The sequence below is a fragment of the Athene cunicularia genome (genome assembly GCF_003259725.1).
Source record: "Athene cunicularia isolate RWA chromosome 6 unlocalized genomic scaffold, athCun1 chr6_part1, whole genome shotgun sequence".
Classification (NCBI taxonomy): Eukaryota; Metazoa; Chordata; class Aves; order Strigiformes; family Strigidae; genus Athene; species Athene cunicularia.
The window spans coordinates 12,181,262-12,199,520 of NW_020799105.1; the positions used below are offsets into that span (position 1 = coordinate 12,181,262).

Genomic DNA, 18,259 nt, shown 5'->3' on the forward strand with positions numbered 1-18,259 from the left:
TGTTCCTTTCTTTTTATTTGATCCTCTATTTCTACTTCTTGGCTTTATGGGCACTACAGCTATAGGGTATTTTGGTTCTTCCTCAGCTCATCCAATTGGAGTTGTTCCACATCATATAAAACACTGAATTAGTCACAGAGACAGAGAGCACAAGAGAATGACTCTGTTCCGGTAGAATTAGGACATTCCCCTGGAAATGAGCACATCTGGTTCTTCTCTCTGCTGTACCACATGTTAAATCATTTATGTATATTGGCATAATGGCAGCAGCAGAGGTTCAAAGCAACATTTGAAAGAGCTACTCTCATGCTTGAGATGCTCACTTACAAGCGACAGTTATGGTCGAGTTCTCTCTTGAAGAGATAGGGATTGATTTTTTGGTCTCCTCAAACTTGAATAGGTGTGTTATACCTAGCATGGTGAGTTTAAGGATGACACCCGTAAACGGGTGTAAGTTGTGTACAATTACAAGCCGCTCTTCTCCAAAGCAGTTTTATGCATCTACCTCAAGAAAAACGTTCAGAAACTTTTGGTTGGTTTCCCCCGAATTCTTGAGCAGGTCTAGGAAATCTAAGCTGATGCTTTTTCAGTAAGTTTATTGTCTTCCCTGAACACTCCCCAAGACCTCAACTGCATTATCCCTTTGTGTTCTTCCTCACTGCTGAATGAGACACTGGGAGAAACTTAGACTAGGGTAGAAATGTCCCGTTAGGTCATTACAGTCCTCCCCATATCAGCTCTCCTGCAGCAGTTCTCTAGTACTTTGTCCAGGCTAGTTTGGATGAGTCAAGTCCTTTCATCCTTCTTAAGCCAACTGACTATCCTGCCGCCTCATGCCCCTCCCTTGCTACTCAAACTGCATTTTGGCTACTTTGTGTAGGTTTTCATCCACCCACTTGGAGCATTCCCTGAAATGCCTGTTCTTCCTTTGCTTTTTCACTCTGAAAGAATTGGTATTGCCTGTTGTCTTGGCTCCCTTGTCAGCCTTCTCCCCAACTCAGCCAAACTTTATGTGTTCACTGAAAGCAGCTCTGTCTGCAAGAAGGATCTTGTCAGGCTGGGCTCTGAGGAGCCCAGGTCCCTGAGATCAGCCTTGTAATTGGGAATGTCATGGAGAGATTCTGCAAGGTCAGAATCTTTCAGTGTCATCATATACTTCCTCATCTGGGGTTGTAATATCGTGGTGTGAAGCAATGTGAAGTTCCTGAGGCATCTGTGAGTGGATGTTTTTCCTTTACAAGGAGGATTGTGAATCTCCTGGAAGAGCAACAGTGGAATTTCCCGTCAAAGGTATTTGTTGCAATACAGGTACCTTTGAGGCTGTAATGAGAGCTGTGGTAGATTCAAGCAGCAAGGTGGCCTCTTCAGATAGTGTCAGGGCTGGGTGTGACGTAGAAAGATGCAGTGACAAGGCCTCTGCCCTGAACCACTTTGCAGTCAAAGCAAAGCAATGCAAAGAAGGCCAAGCCAAGGGGAGAGCAAAAAGTTGGGCTGGGGGACGCTCGTGGCACAAAGCATGATTCATCAGGGGGTTTTACTGGTGATGTTTCATTTCAGTGGGAAATGCTGACACACTTTAACTTCACTTTTTGCTCTGCTGTTGATGGGAATTAAGCTGAAACATTTTCAGGGCAAAGGGCTCCAAAAAGTTGTTGAATGTTTGCAGATGTAACAGATGACATGTGGCTGAGGGTACAACTGCACCACCCATTCTAGGCATAGCACCTGGGTGGATGAACAGTTTCTTAGAAGAGTTGGTATGGTTTACATAGGGGTTTATTGGCAATGTGTCCCCACCTCCTCTGGCTGAGCCATACAAGCCTGCTCTGTGCTAAGTCCAGAACTAATAAAATATGGCTTCCTTTCTTTGACAAAGCTGCTAGAAAAGCAAGTGGCAGTGTTTAATGCAAACAGGGCACTAGGGCAAAGTGTGAGATTGTTTAGTTTGTTTCTAGGTAGGCAAGAAAATTGGGTATTACTAATAAAAGCACCCTTGCTTAATTGTCACTTGGCCAGTCACTTGTGTCTTGCCCTGGACAAAGCATGTTTCCTAAGGTTGGACAGAGCTGCAGCTCATTTCCTAGCTCAGTTTCTGAGGGTCTTCCTTGATCAAAGACTTGTCAGTTGTTCCAGGCTTTCAGCATTGGTGTGACCTCTGGCCCCAACCAGCCTTTCCTGAGCTGAGAATTTCAAGCTGTCATGGTAGTGTTGAACCTTATAGCGAGAGATGGGGTGTTAACTGTGGGGTGGTACCTATAAGCTGATTATAAAGTCTTTAATGTTTTACTAAGCACCAGTTGCTTTCAAAGTCAGCCGAACTTGTCTGGAGCCCCATGACCTTGAGTATATTTTTAAATCTCGCCTGTTTTCATACATTCGCAGTCGCGTAACGAGTAACAGGTCATGATACAGGTTTCTCAACTATCTGCAGGTATGAAACCTGCAACACTGAAAGCTTCAACACAAGCTCCTTCACTTGACCTGTAGGTAAGCCCTGTAGGTAAGAAGTAGGTTTCAGCAAGCTCAGGTGAGACTTGCCACGAGAGGGAGACATCATGCACGCAGCCCGTGTGTTCCCTGAACACATCCACCTGAATAAGACAACCTAGCCTGGTATTTGATAACATGTCTGGACACATGCAGCTGTTAGTGAAGCAGTGAGAACCCAAACTTCGGACCTCAGTTCTGCAGTAGGTACCTGTGATAGAAAACAGGGACTTATCTTTTGGCTAGTCATCGTTTTCCAAGCATCTGTAGCATGACTAACAGCCACAAAGCACACAGAAAATGGAATCTAGATCTGCTAGTAATGGGATAGCATGTGTCCAGGCCTCTCTGGGTCAGGTCAGGGAGATCCTGGTGCAAGAGGACCGTGCAGCACTGAAGGAGATCCGCAGCTGGCTGGCAAGGCCGTTCCCTGTTCGTACTGCAAACAGCCATTACAAAGGCTGAGCTACACCCTGTAACCAGCTTCGGCAGGCTGGGCTGGCGGGAGTGTTTGCACAGGGCTGTGAAAACACAGTGCTGCGAGTGCCTGGCCACTGCAGCACCCAGGACACCCGCCGCCGCTCGGGAAAGCTCCTTTGCTTCCTCAGCACCAGCCGAGGGATTTCATGGGAGAAAAGGCCTGTTCAGCGTGCATGGGACAGCTTCGTTTGTCCTCCACATTGTGTTGGCTTTTCCCATGGCTGCAGCACAACAGCAGAGCTCTGTTTTCCTTTGGGAAGGGAATAAGCTGCTTCATCATTGTGATCTCTGTGCGGTGTCCTGTTGATAAGATCAGTTAACAGCATCGGAGGAAATCTCTAGACTTCAGTCTGAAATATAAAGTGAACAGGGCCTATTTGTTTAATTTGAGCTTCTAAGGTTTAAATCCCAGAGGAAATTAAATTAGGTGCCTAGAGCAATGGCAGTCTGTCATGTTTATTTGCTGGGAATGTCACCTTTAATATCATGCACATATAACGTGTGTGTGTTAATGTAATGGGGTATCATACTGTGCAGGAGCAGGCATGCTACAAGAACTGGAAACCTGAAATATTGTGAGTGAGGGAAGCTGAGATGGGATTGGATTTATTCTCATCCTTCTCCGTAGGAACAAAGACTCACTCACCAGCATAAAGGTGGTTTTGCTGATTGCAGGTGAGGATGGCAGTCTGATCTATGAGCACAGGCCTTAATGCTCTTGAGCTGTTTTGATTGGGCTACTTCTACGAGGAGAAATCTTGTCTAGATGTGAATCCAGGATGACAGTGCTTCTTGCTTCAAACACCTCTTTAGCAATTGGTGTGCTGTGGACACATGCCTTCCCCCTGCATCCTCAGGAGAGCTCAAGAGTACCGGTTTCCTGTGCCAAGGGACATGGCTGCTCGTACGTTTGCTTACACCCGTGCTTTGGAGACCCTTCTTCTCCAGGAAGGAGAGCAGGTCTCCCCAGCAGCATGGGGTCGTAGGTTTTGGGGTGGTTTTCTCTGACTCAGGCTGTTAAGGACAGGGTCTGAGTGACACACTGTGTGAACGTCACTGCAGCAGTTTGTCATTGCTGCCTGTGATGCCTGCCCTCCACCAAAGTTAACTGTCTATGCAGGGCTTGCAGAATGGCACTATGATCTTTTCTCACTGTGCTGCATAGAGCAGGCTGCCATTGCTTTGATTCAACAAATGGAGTCCACAAGACAGCTGATCTGCGAGCTGTGGCCTGTCCCACCCCACTTGTCAGACCCTTCAGGGAGCCAGTTCAGCTCACTGCATCAGTGGAATTTGGTTTTTTTTCAGCTGGATTACCAAAATTCCCTGAGATGGCTCAGCCATCTCAGGGGGTTGTACCCCAGGTCAGTGCTAGCCACAGTGCTCCACATAGGTTTGTCCCTACTCTGGGAGTCTGTGGCTTATCAAGGACCTGACCTGTCCTCCCCTTCACTCTCTGCACCCTTTGCTGTTTACCCCTGCATACCCTGTCTTGTTTTCCTCCAGCCTCAGAGCAGCTGGCTGCCTTGCACACATGGTTCCCATTTCTCTCCTGCCTCTGGCACCTTGGGAGCGCCCAGGGGTCTTCCTGCTGCGCTTGTCTTCTAGTCCCCCTGCCAAAGCTGCGGCTCCTCATTCCTGCTCTCTCACCCATCCCAACCTCTGGCATTTTTGCTCATTCGTGGATGGCTGAATATTCATTTCCTCCTTGCCTGATTGCTGTGAATACCAATTCCTCCTCCTTTTTCCGGCTGCTCTGTAGATTTTGATGTCTGCCAAATTGTTTTCATTCCCTCACCCCATTGCAGGCTGCACCTCCGCAGAAACTGATCTGCTCCATGCAGAGACCCAGCTCCCCACCCAGCTCCTCCTTCTGAGCTGAACGATCAGGTTGCCCTCCTGCCTCCAACACGGACAGACAGCTTCCTCTTCCTGCAAACAGTCAACAAACGAGTGTCTCCAGTTCAACAGGCAGAATAGTTACAGACTCCTGCAAGGAGACTGCAGTAGTTTGCGGTGGTACTGCGTGTTTCAGCTGTTTCTCAGCTTGCCAGTCTGCAGCTTGGTGCCAGCTTGCAGAGTCCTGTCCAAAGCAGCAAGCTCCTGGCTCCTAGCTGAACCAGGGTTTTTTCAGGCTCGAGGTATGATCAGAAAGGCCTGATGGAGGTGCCTGCATTCATGCTGAGCAGCTTGGTCATAAACCCTGGCCTGCAGCCTGCTGCAGGTTGAAGCTAAGTGAAGAGGGGAATGTGGTGGAGAGGGGAGGTTGCAGTTCCCTTATTCCCTGCGAAATTTGTGTGTAATGGCAGCAGGGTGACAAGGTTGAAGGGGAGAGAACTGCAGACACCTGGTAGCTCTTGGATCTGAATTTGGTGTTTTCAGATCTCTTCTCTTGATAACCGAAGGAAGAAAGGAAGACCAGAGTCTTACCTTTCTGTCCAATAGCCCTGCCTGTGTGTTACCAAACTGTAGACCAAAGGCTTCCACTTGCCAAATAGCCCATGGCATCCTGGCAGTCACTCACTCCCCACTGTTACTGTCACCAAGGAGCTGGTGGATGTGGGAGGTGGCTTTCTGAATGGGACAGGCTGGCTGCACCTCTTCCAGATGTGAGCAGGAGGGGACAGCGGAGAGTGGTGGGGCTGGGCACTTAGCTCCATCAGTGTTTGGTGCTGGAGTAGTCCCTTTTCTGGGGGGAGCACGGAGCTCATGGTTGCAGAGAACAGGGAAAGGGAAGGGTGAGAAAAAGGGGCATGAGGATGGTGATTGCTTCAGGATGGAAAGCAATGCCAGAGACAGAGGAAAGGGTGAAGCAAAAGAAGGAAAGGAGGAGCAGGTGGGAAGAAACAAACCTGTAGGCTGAAATGGGAATAATCTGCTGGATACTGCTGCAACCTAACTCCCAGGAATGCCGCTCCAAGGCCCCCTCACGGTGTGGGGATGTTTGCCTGGTCCCGCACTGCCGTGTCTGCTCCTGTGCCAAGCCAGCTGGCCGGCCTGGAGCTCTGGCCTTTATGGCTGTTGTGAAGAGAGGCAGAACATGTTTGCTTTTGGAAATCACGTGCTTTTTTAAAGAGGGTCTGAGTTCATCCCCTTGAATTCCTGGGGCTGATTTTCCTCCTGGTATCTCTGGTTTGTGTGACCTGGGGGCTCCATGGAGCCAGAGTCATGGCCCTCAGCTGGGAATTTTGGCCTGTTGGCAGCTGCTTTCATGGGCTGCTTTGTGCTTGCCAGCCTGGCCTTGAGATGAGCCAAAAGCTTTCCCTGCACAGGCACACGGGATGGGCATGTGCAATAACACTGTGGAGGTGCCTGGTGCAGGCGCCTCTGGGAGCACTTCCCATACCCAGCATCTGGTTCATCTGAACAATGTGCAGCACTCGGGTCAGAGCCCTCCCTGTGCCCAGAGCACCAGCTCTGTATGGGTCTCAGGCTCTCCCTGTGCTGCTGTTTCCTGATTAAACTGTGAGTTTAACTTCAATGGATCGGATGAAAGTGGCTGTCTCCCACTGTCTCTCCAACAGTTGTTATCTTGACCCTTTTTTTCCTTCCCCACTCTGTCTGTTGAAAGCCGAGCCTCTAATTTTAGACTGAGGAAGATAATTGAGGGTCAAAAAAGATTACTGTATAATTTTAACATTTTTTTCAGTGGTTGGGGTGGGAGGCAAAGTTAGGAGCTCCTTGCCCTCAAACCTTTGTATTACGGGAAAGAAGAGCACAGGGGAAGGAGTGAGCTGGTACAGTCTGCTCTCTGCAGAAGTCATTCTGTTTCTTGGCAATTAGCTAAAACTAGGAGTGTAAAGGCATAAAACTACTGTATTTCCTTTGCAGATCCTATTGACTGAAGAATTCGTAGAGAGAATGCTGGAAGATTTAGAAGATCTGAATTCTCCAGAGGAAGTAAGGCTCCATCATTCCCGTATCTCCCCTGTCCTGCCCCAGAGAGCTCAGCCTGTCCTGCAGCTCGCCTTTGATCCTCCCCTAGGCTTGAGGCCTTGCTAAACCTTCACATCTGCTGTGAACTAAGGCACTGAGAGAAGGGATTGCAAGAGAAATAGAGGGCAGGATGGGTATTAAGGGAGACTGTGCATTTCCTTTCTGCCAGCATCTTTCCCAGTGTGGTATCTGAGCGCCCTGAACCAAAGTGGTACAGCCCCTGGGGCCAGGTGGTAGAGTTTCCTCCATGCAGTGCATAGTATCCTCGGCAGCAACTCCAGGCACATCACCTTCCCCACTTTCAGAAAGACTGAAAGCAGTGGCAGCACATTTATTGCTGAACAGTCTGTTGTAGGGGGCCTCCTTTTTGGGGTTTGGGAAGCAGGGGGGGAGCTTTTTCACATCTGCTACTTGGCCTTCACCTGCTGCCCCTGCACGGTGTGCAGAGGAACATCACCAGCTTGGAAGCGTTATAGCAGCAGCCAAGGGAGCTTTATAAAGCTTTGCTGTGCAGTACTAAACTTCCCCCTGCCATGTGATCTCTTCCTGGGGAACATTTAACACCCTGTCTCCCATGCATGCCATATAAATATTCTGCTTGACTTCAAAGAGCAGTGGCAGAAATGACATGTAATATTTTTAATCCCATTTTTTACAGCTCCCTGCAGACTCTAAAGAAACTTTCCTTGGCTTGTAGAACAGCCCTCCCATCCCTCACCCTGCTCCCCTCCCCCCAGGAAAATCTCAGGGCTCTAATTGTTTAATCCAGAGTTGATTTAATGCCAGGGTGTTCTTCACTGTGTGAGTGAGGGGAGCATGATGCTGGCTGTGCAGTGACTTTCAGGCCAGCTTTTATCCAGTTAAACCTAATCCAAAGCTCATTTTTGCTAGTGACATGGAAGCCCAGGAGCACTTTGGTTTGAAGGCCCTTTAGTTAAGGCTTTGGACGGCTCATGTTCCTTCGCTCTCCGCTGAGAGGCAGAGGCAGTGAGCATGGCAGCTCCTGGCACAGCAACTGGGCGTTTGGTTCCGAGTTACTGGGACTTCGCTAAATTAAAAAGTGAAAAACAAACAAATGCAAAGGATGACTTCTCCGAGAGGATTGCTTTGGAACCACTCCTGTTTATAGAGAGGAAAATACTTGAGATGAAATGTGATCTTTCAGCATCCAGATTCCTCCAAGGATTTGTAACTCGCAGGATCCTGGTTTGGGCCAACTGAAGGCGTTCCTCAGCAGCCCTGACTGTTGCTGGTGATATCCATGTGGTAGAACGAACCACTTCTGCTGCATGAAGAGCCACCTGTGTTAAGTGAAATTAAGTGAAATGATCTGAGTATCTTTAGCATGTTTTTCACATAGCCTAGACATCGAACTCAGAAGAATACCCTGGGCAGTGTAAGGCAACTAGATTATATGGTGCAAGCTATACACAGGGTTTGAGTTTAAAAAAAACAACCATAAGTGGGACTTGGGCTGTTTATGTTTCCTAGAGGAGAAAGAGTAGGAGTTTATGGTAGCCACTATCCTGAAGGATCCTCCTGCCATGCCCCCAGATCATGGGTCAGACCCTGAACTGCCAGCCTGGCATACTAAGGTCAGTGGGTACCAACTGCAGGTTACCCTCGTACACAGCTACAAATGGAGCAAGGTCAGGCACAAATTTGTGTTAGAACTGTCCTTGCTGTGGAGCAGGCAGTTGGAGAGGATCTCCTTTAGCAGGAACCTGCCACTGAAGATATGTTAATGTCCTTCAGAAATGGGGCACTTATGGGAAGAAAGACAAGTAATTGGATAAAGGTGGATGATGTGTAGGTCACTGTCTCCTTGCACCAACTCACTAATTCACATATTTCATGGGCAGTTTATGGTGCTGCTGGCCTCCTGGGAGGGGACCACTGTATCTGTAACAGTTCTGAATTAGCTGCCTCCAGGTCAGATTGTCGCCTGTGACGTGGGGTTCCTCCCTCGGAATCCCTGTATCGGGGACTATCAGTGTCAGGCGCTGCTCCGCTGTAGGTACAACAGAGTTGCAGAGTTTTAAAAACAAAATGATCCTGCAAACTGGCTTCCAGAGCTGTCCCCCATGGGGTTTGGACCCTCAGCCTGGGCACTGGGATCGTGTGAAAGGTGTGTGCGGAACTGGTTGCATCCAGCTGTGGATGGGGCAGATTTGTAGCCTAAGAGATGCCACCCCCTACCTCCCACCACCCCCACAAAGCTGGTTTGGGGAGATCTGCGTGAAGGCATGGGCCCTGGTCAGATGTGGTTATGAGAAGGGTCAGTGGTGAGGCTTCTTGGAGCTCTGTCCCTACATGGTCATGTTTGGGATAAGAGATGTTGGGGTGATTTCCCAGCCTAAGGTGGGGTGCCCTGGAGTGACATCAAGATGGGACCGGTGCACTTGCCTTGTTTGGAAAACATTGACCAGAGATGGTTCTGTGTAAACCAGACTGGGGCAAAAAGTCTCTGTTCCATGTGCTTCAATGAATGTTTGCAAAACAGCCCGAGCAGCCGAGTGCCTGTGTGAATATGAGGCATTGTACAGGCACTCTGCAGAGCCTTTGTGTCAGAGGTGGATAGGGTTGGAGCAGAAATGCTGTTCAGGCACACTGGCTCTCACCAGCCAGGGCAGCACAGTTTGCCCTTCCGGAGGTGGTGGCCATTTACAAGCCTGTCAGCCAGCAGAGCCATGCTAGCTCATGTGCATCCCACCCTATATGAGCAAGAGTTTGAAAGCTGCCATAAGACTCCCTTTAAAGCAAACAGGGGGCTTTGGGGGCGGGGGTAAGTGAAAGGAAAGGGACATTGACAGGTAGGAAGGAAGGTACTTGTGCTGCAAATTGTCAGGGAGGGGAAATGGTGATGGGGGCAGAAACCCTTCAGAATCAGTCTGATGAAATAAACAGTGCTTGGGCTGAAATATCAGAACTTTACTTTGGCAGCTGAGGCACAGGCCACATTATCTAATGTCCACTGCTGTCCAAAACATACTGATGGGGAAATGCTTTCTTAGTGGCCTCTTGTTTTAAAAAATAATAATAACATGGGGCTGCCTGCCTTTGCAAAGATTTTGTTTTTTCTGTGGGTTAGGTTGCAGTGATATACATTAACTGGTTCTCTTTACTGTCTTACAGTTTAAACTTCCAAAGGAGTACAGCTGGCCTGAAAAGAAACTGAAAGTTTCCATCTTGCCAGATGCCGTGTTCGACAACCCGCTGCATTAGAGCTGAATTACACCCTTCTAACAACTGGGAGAGCCAAGTTACTGTCCATTACCCAGTGACTCACAGGATAATTAATGCAGTAAAAACTCTGCCTGCAAATAAGAGTTTGCTGCACAACCACTGCAAACAGAAGAGAAGCTACTCAGCACCAGCCCAGACCGAACTGAGCCCTTTCCTTTATCCTTCCCAAGGCTGAGCTCTCTGGGAACAGCCTGCGTATGTGTGAGTGCGAGTGAGAAATATTTAACTATGAAAATTAGTAGTAAGAATCCTTTCTCTCTCCTAGCTACAGAACTTCCCTCTGCCTTAGCCCAGGGTGTAGACGCTCTGCACGCCTGTATTTACACATGCATTTCTGCCAGGTGCAAGCCTATAATCCATGGATTAAATGTTCTTTACGTGACTCTGGAGTCCTTTTGTTAGCCAAACTTTTACTGACTGCAGAACTGTTCTTCCATGTGTTTTTTTTTTTTTTCTTTTCAGAAACGGAATGGTATTTCCCCTGTTTAAAGGAGGCCAAAAGCTCACATGCTTGAAGCTGAACAGATTTAAAGATGAACTTTCTAGTTCAGTCAAGAAAAACAAACCCAGATCCTCCCTGCCCTCAAATTAGGCATGTTTTAAGTGTTGGTCTTGGTGCTATTAGCTATGGTATCGCTGCAAACAGAGGCAACTTTATTCTCACGCATCCTGTCCTTGTGCCTGAACCCCAGGGAAGGTCGCAACCTCTGGTTTTGCACAAGCAGGAGGAAGAAAGCTACCGGGGCGGGGGAGATCTCCTGTTTACAGTGTGTTTATCTTTAAAGAGATACTGTCAAGTATTTTTTCCTTGCTATTGTACAGAATTTGAGAAGCTAGAAAGGACCATTTGTTCACAGGGACAACTTCAGCAGCTCTGCAGGATCCAGAGGGCTGCTTAAAAGCATATGAAATGGAGATCTCCACTGCCCTGACGTAGCAGAGAGGAGACTCGGCCTCAATAAAGCCAACTATTCTCTCTGTTCCAGCAGGGTTGTGCCCTGGTGCAGCTCCCATTTTCCCCTCTAGCCTCACTGTGGTGGCTCTTGTTGCTGACGTCCATCCTTTTCAGATAGATTTGAACTGTAAAGAATCAAAATCTTTTTGAAAAGATGCTCTTTCTAGATCCCTGTGGCTTCCTTCTTGGAGCAAAATGTGGTGTGTGGAGGAGATGGTCTCTTCGAGGTCAGGTTGTGTCTCTGCATCGAGATGCTGGCCCCTGTGAATACACTGCAGCAAACCACTGCAGGCTTTACCCCCTGCTGCTGTTGCAGGTTGTTTCTCATGCATATTCCCCAGCCTTCCTCTGCCCATTGTCTTTTGATGACAACTCTTCACTCCTTGTCAGGGGAGGTGCAGCTTTTCTTCCACCCCTTTCTGCCTACAAGATAACTTGGCAATTTATGTGCAATTGCTGTGTGATCATAATACAAGTATAACAAAAGCTTTTAACACTTAACTCCCCTGATCAAACAGCAAAGTCCAGAAGACCTCCCCAGTACCCCAGGGTTGGTTTTCTGTTTGCTGATTTAATTTCTTCCTGGCACAGTCAGCTTTGATGGTTTTTGCATATATTTGAGACTGGTTAATGTTGGTCAAGAAGCAGAGCTAGGAGCCACAAAGCTTTCCCTGGACTTGCTACAGAATTCCTCCATGGCCTCAGGCAAGTCACTCAATGTCTCTCTGTGCAGAGAGGGTGATTATTGACTAGAGGGCTGTAGGACCTACCGAAGCATGCCAGGGTTTTCAGGGGAGGGCGTGCTTCGTGTACAAAGTAGTATTTGTATTATTATAATTGTTGTTTTATTATAATTTAAGGCAGGCCAAAAGCAGGGTCCAACACTGCTCAGCAGAACCTTCCTTTCTGCAAACCTACGAAAGCAATTTACATGTAAATGAGTTTGTCATTTTGTCTGAACTCGGAGGATCATCTTAAAATCCTGCTGCGAAAGAACAAACTTTCAGATATCTGCATGTGCCAGCCAGAGTGATTTCTGTGCTGTGGCAGACTGCATTCATCCGTGGGATCTCTTGGCCAGTTTTCATTGTCCTGGTTAGCACTGAGCATCCCTTCTGCGCTGTAGATGTATATGCAGGGGACAGCATGGGCGAGAAAGTGGCATGAAAATGTACCAGTCCAGCTTCAAAAATGACGTGCCCAAGTGTCCCACCACAAGATAATGAACAGACAAACGATTGTGGCAGTCGGGAGAAAGGCAAGGGCAGCAACTACAGTTTTGTCCCAAAGCCATCCGCCAACGGTAGCCTATGGACTGCTCTTGTATGAGCTTGCTGGGGGTGCCTGCAGCAGAGCTGGCCCGTTGCCATGATGCTGGCTGCTCTTCCTTGTTTCCAGATGCTAGCTCTCATTAAAAGGAGCTTAAAATCCACATCTTAGTGGAGAGGGGACATTTGGAAGGTCAATTGTTGCTGTTCCTGCAGAGATCAGCACGGGGCAGAGAGAAGTCCATCAGACCCTCTCTGGGCTCTGACACACATCTGGAAAGCTTAGGACCTCCTGCCCTATGAACTCTTTGAGCCTTCGCAGCAGGGATGTGGTGCTGTACGCAGGGAAAGCACATCCTCCAAGCTGGCTTGTGCTCCAGTTCTGCCTTTCTTATGTGTATGTTTTTCTCACCATATTTACTCTCATCAGACGCTCTGGGTTGGGTTTTCATTGACTTCAGAGGGAGCACGCTGAATGCATTTGAAAATCCACCCAGTATCCTTGTGTGTGTGTGTATTTTTGTTCCATGTCATGTATTTATATATAGTTCTGTGTATTTGAGTTATGAACAGGTGGCATGCCAGAAATCTCTATTTCTGAGACACTTTCTCACAGATCTTTGCTGGTAGCCAGATAACAATTGAGGGGAAGGTTTGAAGGGAAGGAAATGAAATCTTCCTACTTAGTTAAGGGGAAAAATATTAGACAGCTACTAAAATAGAAATCTCTGTCTTATTGTTAAACCAACTATAAGAGCAAAACTGGTGAAAGTCAACCCTTAAGCTCCAAGGTCGTGTCACTCCCTCTCAGCAGTTATCTAAGAATAAGAAAGTTGCATGTTACTCAGTATCGTGAAGAGCTGTGCACCCACAGGACCTCCCATCCCCTGATTCACATCGAGTCTGCAACTGTGCCAAAGGCTTACTCATTGGCAAGTAAATGAGATCTCAAGTTTGGATATTTTCATCTTGGGGCAAGAGGACATGCCTCTGTGTGAAGAAAATGGAAAGAAACCTCAGTATTTTAGTGAGCAAGTAGTCTGAAAAAGGGAAATGTATCAGTGTTAAACGCCACGGTATTTTTGTAGCCCAAACCTGCTAGGGTGGTAGGTCCACTGGTGCTGATTTTTTCTAGATTGTATAGAAGGTCTGAAGCAGGATTGTATGAAACCAAAACCTGTGAGGCTTGTGTTGGCTAAAGATAGTGATCTGGATGGAAACAAATGCGTTTAGAAGCAGCAAGTAGAGGTTTTCTCCCTCCTGGAGAAAACTTGCGATGCAGGTCGATAGGGATATTTCCAAAGATGAAGAGCCTTATGGCAGACCCACAATGCCTTGAAAATCCAATATGTGACAGCAATTCTGAAACAAGAGAAGTCCCAAAAGCCAGGACTACTATCCCTCTCAACTCATGATTAAAAACAGAAGGAATGTATAGTTTCAATATTAAAGTATGTGGGATACGATCTAAGCAGAGCAGTCAGTCTTGTAGCTGGTGTGACCTACAGTGATATTTTCAGTGGCTTAGATAGGTGGTGCCTGCTGTGCATAATGTCTTTGAGGATGGTGATATATTGGTTTTACTGTACATAGATTTGCCAACAGTGATTTGAAATTATATTCTGAAGCTCTTCACTTCAAACATTCAGTTGCTTTTGGATGGCTTTTGAAATTACACCATCGGGTCATCAAATGGTCTTTGAAGAAGTGGGGGTTGTGTCGTTTTTCATCCACAACCAGCAGAAATATTTAGGGGGTGTACCTTTTTAAAAAAAAACCAGTTAAAAGCGATGCTTGGCTTGGAGGGGGCAGATTTCTGGCGAGAGGTTGTGTGATGAAGGGAGCAGGTTAGCAGCCTCCCTCCTGCACCCAGGGCTCAGGCTTGTTCAAGGCAGTGCAGTCCTTACGTATCTCATGGGTGCAGGGAAGCTAGAAACCAAAGTGAGAATCATCAGGGCCTCAGCACAGCATGGGGTCCCTGCCGGCAAGTCCTCATTTCCATGCCAGGACCCACTGAGATCCTGCACGCGCGCAAGCAGCCGGCCATGCATATCCCATTGCGTGTTCACACCCTGGCCTGGACCCGTCCCTGACAGTAGAGACTTCAAATGGTTGCGTTAGCTGCATCTGAGGTCGAGTCAAAGATGGGGTGTGGCAGTGTGGCTGCTTCAGTCTCATTTGTTATTCTAATTAGTGTGGGTGGGGAATGGAGTTCCTGCTCCACTGCCCCTCAGGAGAACCTCTGGGCTGGTCACTGAGTGAGCTGTATTGCTCACCCACCATCCTTTCCCTTCATCAAATGTCTCTCCAGCTCCTCGCAGAAACCTTTCTCAGGTGCTTCACTGGAAAATGTTTGTCTGACTGCATGCTTTGCAGGACGCTGGGTTAGGTGACAGGTCAGCATGGGATCATTTGTCTGTCCTGATGACTACTCCCTCCTCCTAGATAGGCATCTCAAGTCCATGACCCGCTTTGCCAGCTCATATCTTGCTGGTGCAAGGCAGCATCATGTTGGGTGGGGAGAAGAGATCCGAAGACCTTCAGGCCAGAGGAAACCCCTAGACCCGTGTGTCTGATTTTCCCCTAGCCTGAGGCACAGCTGAGCACCCTGTGGCTCTGCTGTATGAAGTCTTGGGCTTCACAGCCCTTGTGCCATCACAGCCAGCCGAGGAGGGTGTCCAGCACCACGAGAGCCCTTCCACCTCCCAGGGACTTGGTCCCCTCTGTGACTGCCCTCAGTTTAGAGTATATATTGTGCCTTAATTCTCCCTGTGAGTTAAGCTGTAAGGGCAGATGACTTGTCAAGCAATTGGGAATCTCTTTTGTGCATCTGTCCCTACTGATAAACACCATCCTGTGCAGGAGCCAAACTGTATCCACAACATTCTCAACCTGCACATTTGCCAGTGGGGTTCACCTCTCAAGATTTTAAAGCTGGATTTAGGTCTCTGGGATGATGTCAGCTTTTAATGAGCTCCGTAGCAACCTACTATTGTTGTTTTTTCTGTTGTGTAGTGTCTGCTTGTTCTCTTTTCTTTTTAAAAAATATACCTTGTGTTCAACATGAGTCCAAAATTTCAAATGGAGAATAAGCCTGAGGTTGCAAATGTGTTTTAAACCTGGCCCCGCATCAACCTGTCTCTGTCAGGCAGTGAACCTGTCGTGTATCGTGCTTCACCACCTCTTCATTTCTACCATGATTCTGTTTCCCCTAAAATCGCTGTCAGACCATAAAATCATCACAAGCAGCACATCAGTTCAGAAACATCATTTCTAGTCTGCCGTGAAGGCAGCACCTTCCTTTTCCCTGGCTGAAAGACCAAGGCGTCATTCACTGTTCAGCTTGTAGGGCCCCAGTAGCAGGAGAGGAACATCAGCTCAGAAAGGGCTGCACGTGGCAGATGTGGCTGGCCAGTGCCTGGTTGTTTTTAAACTGTCCTGACATTGTGTCTCCTCTCTTTGAAAGGAGGAAGAGAGAAAAAATCCCTAGCCTCAAAAAGCTGGAGGAAAATTTCCTGCCGATTGTTGTGTTTTGCAAACACTGGTCTTTTCTCTCGTGCTCTCTCTCTCCACTCCCGGCGAGGCTGGAGATGAAAATGGCTCCTTTGTTCCTTTCCCTGGGGCCCAACTGCAGCGAAAGTGCGGCTCCGGAAACCCTCTGCTGCAAGAGCGGCGAGGGTGGGAGGGACCGAGCTGTCACCGTGTGCGGTAGGTCCTACATAAACACGGCATGTGTTGACAATGCCGCAGGCAGGATGGGCGCAGAAGGACTTTGTGGTGCTGGCGACGAAGCTCCTGCACCATTCCTCCTGTGGCAGCAAGCGGGCTGCAAAACCCGCGGGGGGCAGAGGAAGGGGAGGCGGGTGTGAGTGGCCGTGTTGTCCTGGCAGTGACTGATCACAGGCTGGGGGGCTCTGGGCCCTTTTGTTCTCAGCTTTTGGCTTTCCCCAAAGCAGCAATTTGCAGCCCTGTGAAAAGCAGATGGCATCCCGCTGCGGGTTTGCACCGATGCCCTGGCCCCCGTGCCGGGATGCTCCTTGTACCCATCCAGTCCTGGTGCTCTGTGTTCAGCCACAGCCACACTCCAAACCCAAGTTTAGTCATTCAAAGCTCTTCTCTCATCCAGCCCAGGTTGGACATACTGGCTTTTCCCTTCTTTTAAAGGGATGGACCTTTTGCCGCTCGCTGGGAATGCTACTTGTTTTGTATGCTGGATGGTTTCTGCAAAACCTAGAGCTACAGCAAGCTTCCCAGGGTGGGGGATGTGGTGTGACCAGGACCACAGCAAACCCTGACCGCGGGGGACTGCCCTCGCAGCCTGGAGGTGAACCTTTCCGTAGTTCAGCCGTGTGCGTGTGCGAGTGCAAGTGTGTGTGGTCTGCGTGCGCGGGGTCGTGTCGAGCGAGGAGCCCGAGGACGCTACCGATGGGGCTGGAAGGAGCCCGCGTTTCTGCAGCCAGTGTATCAGTACCTTGTAGATGGCCTTTCTTCCCCCTCCCCTCCTCCTTTTTTTTTATAAAAGACAAAAAACAAATGGAAAGCTAAACTAGCAGAGGTTTTTAAATATTTTATATTAGTTTCTAATGTAAATTCTTACATTGTTATTGCAGTGCTGGGTATGTTTCGCCTGCACGTGACTTTTTGTAATATTTTTGTGAATCACTAAACATTTTTTTCCTCCCGTGTATTCTAAGTGCATTAAACGTATTTGCAGAATTGTCAGTGTCCTTCTCTGCAGGCGACGGTGGGATCACCTGCCTCCTGCTCGGCCCCACGGCTGCCTCAGCAGCCTCTTCTCCTTATTGGCACCTTCTCCCACCCCCAGGGAAAGGGGGTCTGTTGCCCGCAGCTCCTGAGTCCAAGTGTGGGAGAGAAAGGGAGCTTTCTTTTCCCAAAAATCGTCAGCAAAACTGCCATTCATGGGCTCTGCCAGGTGCAGGATCCTCCACGAGCATCCACTGGTGAAACCCCTCGAGCCAAGGCAGCTTGAGCTCCTGACAGCCAGGGTTTTCCATGCCTTTTGGACAAGTAGGGATGGGGAGTGCTTGCACGTGGGTCTCAGAACGCGGCTGGTTGGCCAAGGGATGGCAACCTCGTCCGCCAGCACGGGAAGGAGGGAGCTGGGGTGAGTGCCGGGTCAGGTCCACGCTCCGGTCCTCTGCCAAGTGCCTCTTGGCTTCAGCAGGATTTGTGGGGGTGTAGATGTGCGCGTGGAGACCGAATATGTCGGAGAAGAGACACAGCAAACACTTATGAAAAAATATTACTGAGCTAATGTTGCAATGATTTCCCAGTAACGCAGAACGATTTTGCAGTAATCTTTTTACACTCCTTAGTAATAAATTCCTATAAGGTCAGAGAAGAGAAGGGTGGAATATCTCGGGGAGGAGGGGAAGGGAGATCTCTGTGCACAGAGGAAGGGTGACAGGGAAGGGAGTGGATGTGTAGGGAGCTGAAATCCAGCTTTGGGCAGGTTTTGCACTTGCTCTTTGAGGGTGTTATCTCAGCCCTCCCTGCAGCAAAAGGGGAGAAATCAGCAGGAGTTCCTGCAAGGATTTGTTTTCTTTTAAAGTCTGGGGTGGAAACCATCCTTTCTCAAAGAACCTCCCCCTCAGCCATATCCAGACACGAACTGTCCCAGCCCCAAGACAAAGCAGCAGAGTCTCTGAGTGTCGCTGGTGTGGAGCAGCCTGTGCTGGATGTGCTGAAGGGAACATGGCTGTAGCTTGGCAGTTTCATTGTGTCACTTCAGGAAACTTGCCTGTCAACCAGGATCCCTGGCAAGGTTATTTGCCCAGCGGGGGACAGGGGGGACAAGAGGCCACCTGCAGCTGGTCCCCTGGCCCAAGACCGCCCATGCCCCTTGCCTTCCCAGGCCTCGAAGCAT

The 18,259-nt window shown here is 48.6% G+C and overlaps 1 protein-coding gene across 2 annotated transcripts in view; it reads left to right on the forward strand.

The window, feature by feature from the left end:
* Positions 1 to 16,912, forward strand: part of SUFU (SUFU negative regulator of hedgehog signaling) — a 91,987-nt gene extending 75,075 nt beyond the window's left edge. For both annotated transcript variants that reach the window (XM_026851192.1, XM_026851193.1), the window contains exons 11-12: positions 6,799 to 6,867; positions 10,039 to 16,912. In XM_026851192.1, coding sequence (XP_026706993.1) covers positions 6,799 to 6,867; positions 10,039 to 10,128 — 159 coding nt within the window. In that variant the 3' untranslated portion in view covers positions 10,129 to 16,912. The remainder of the gene's footprint in view (positions 1 to 6,798; positions 6,868 to 10,038) is intronic.
* The last annotated feature ends 1,347 nt before the right edge of the window (positions 16,913 to 18,259 follow it).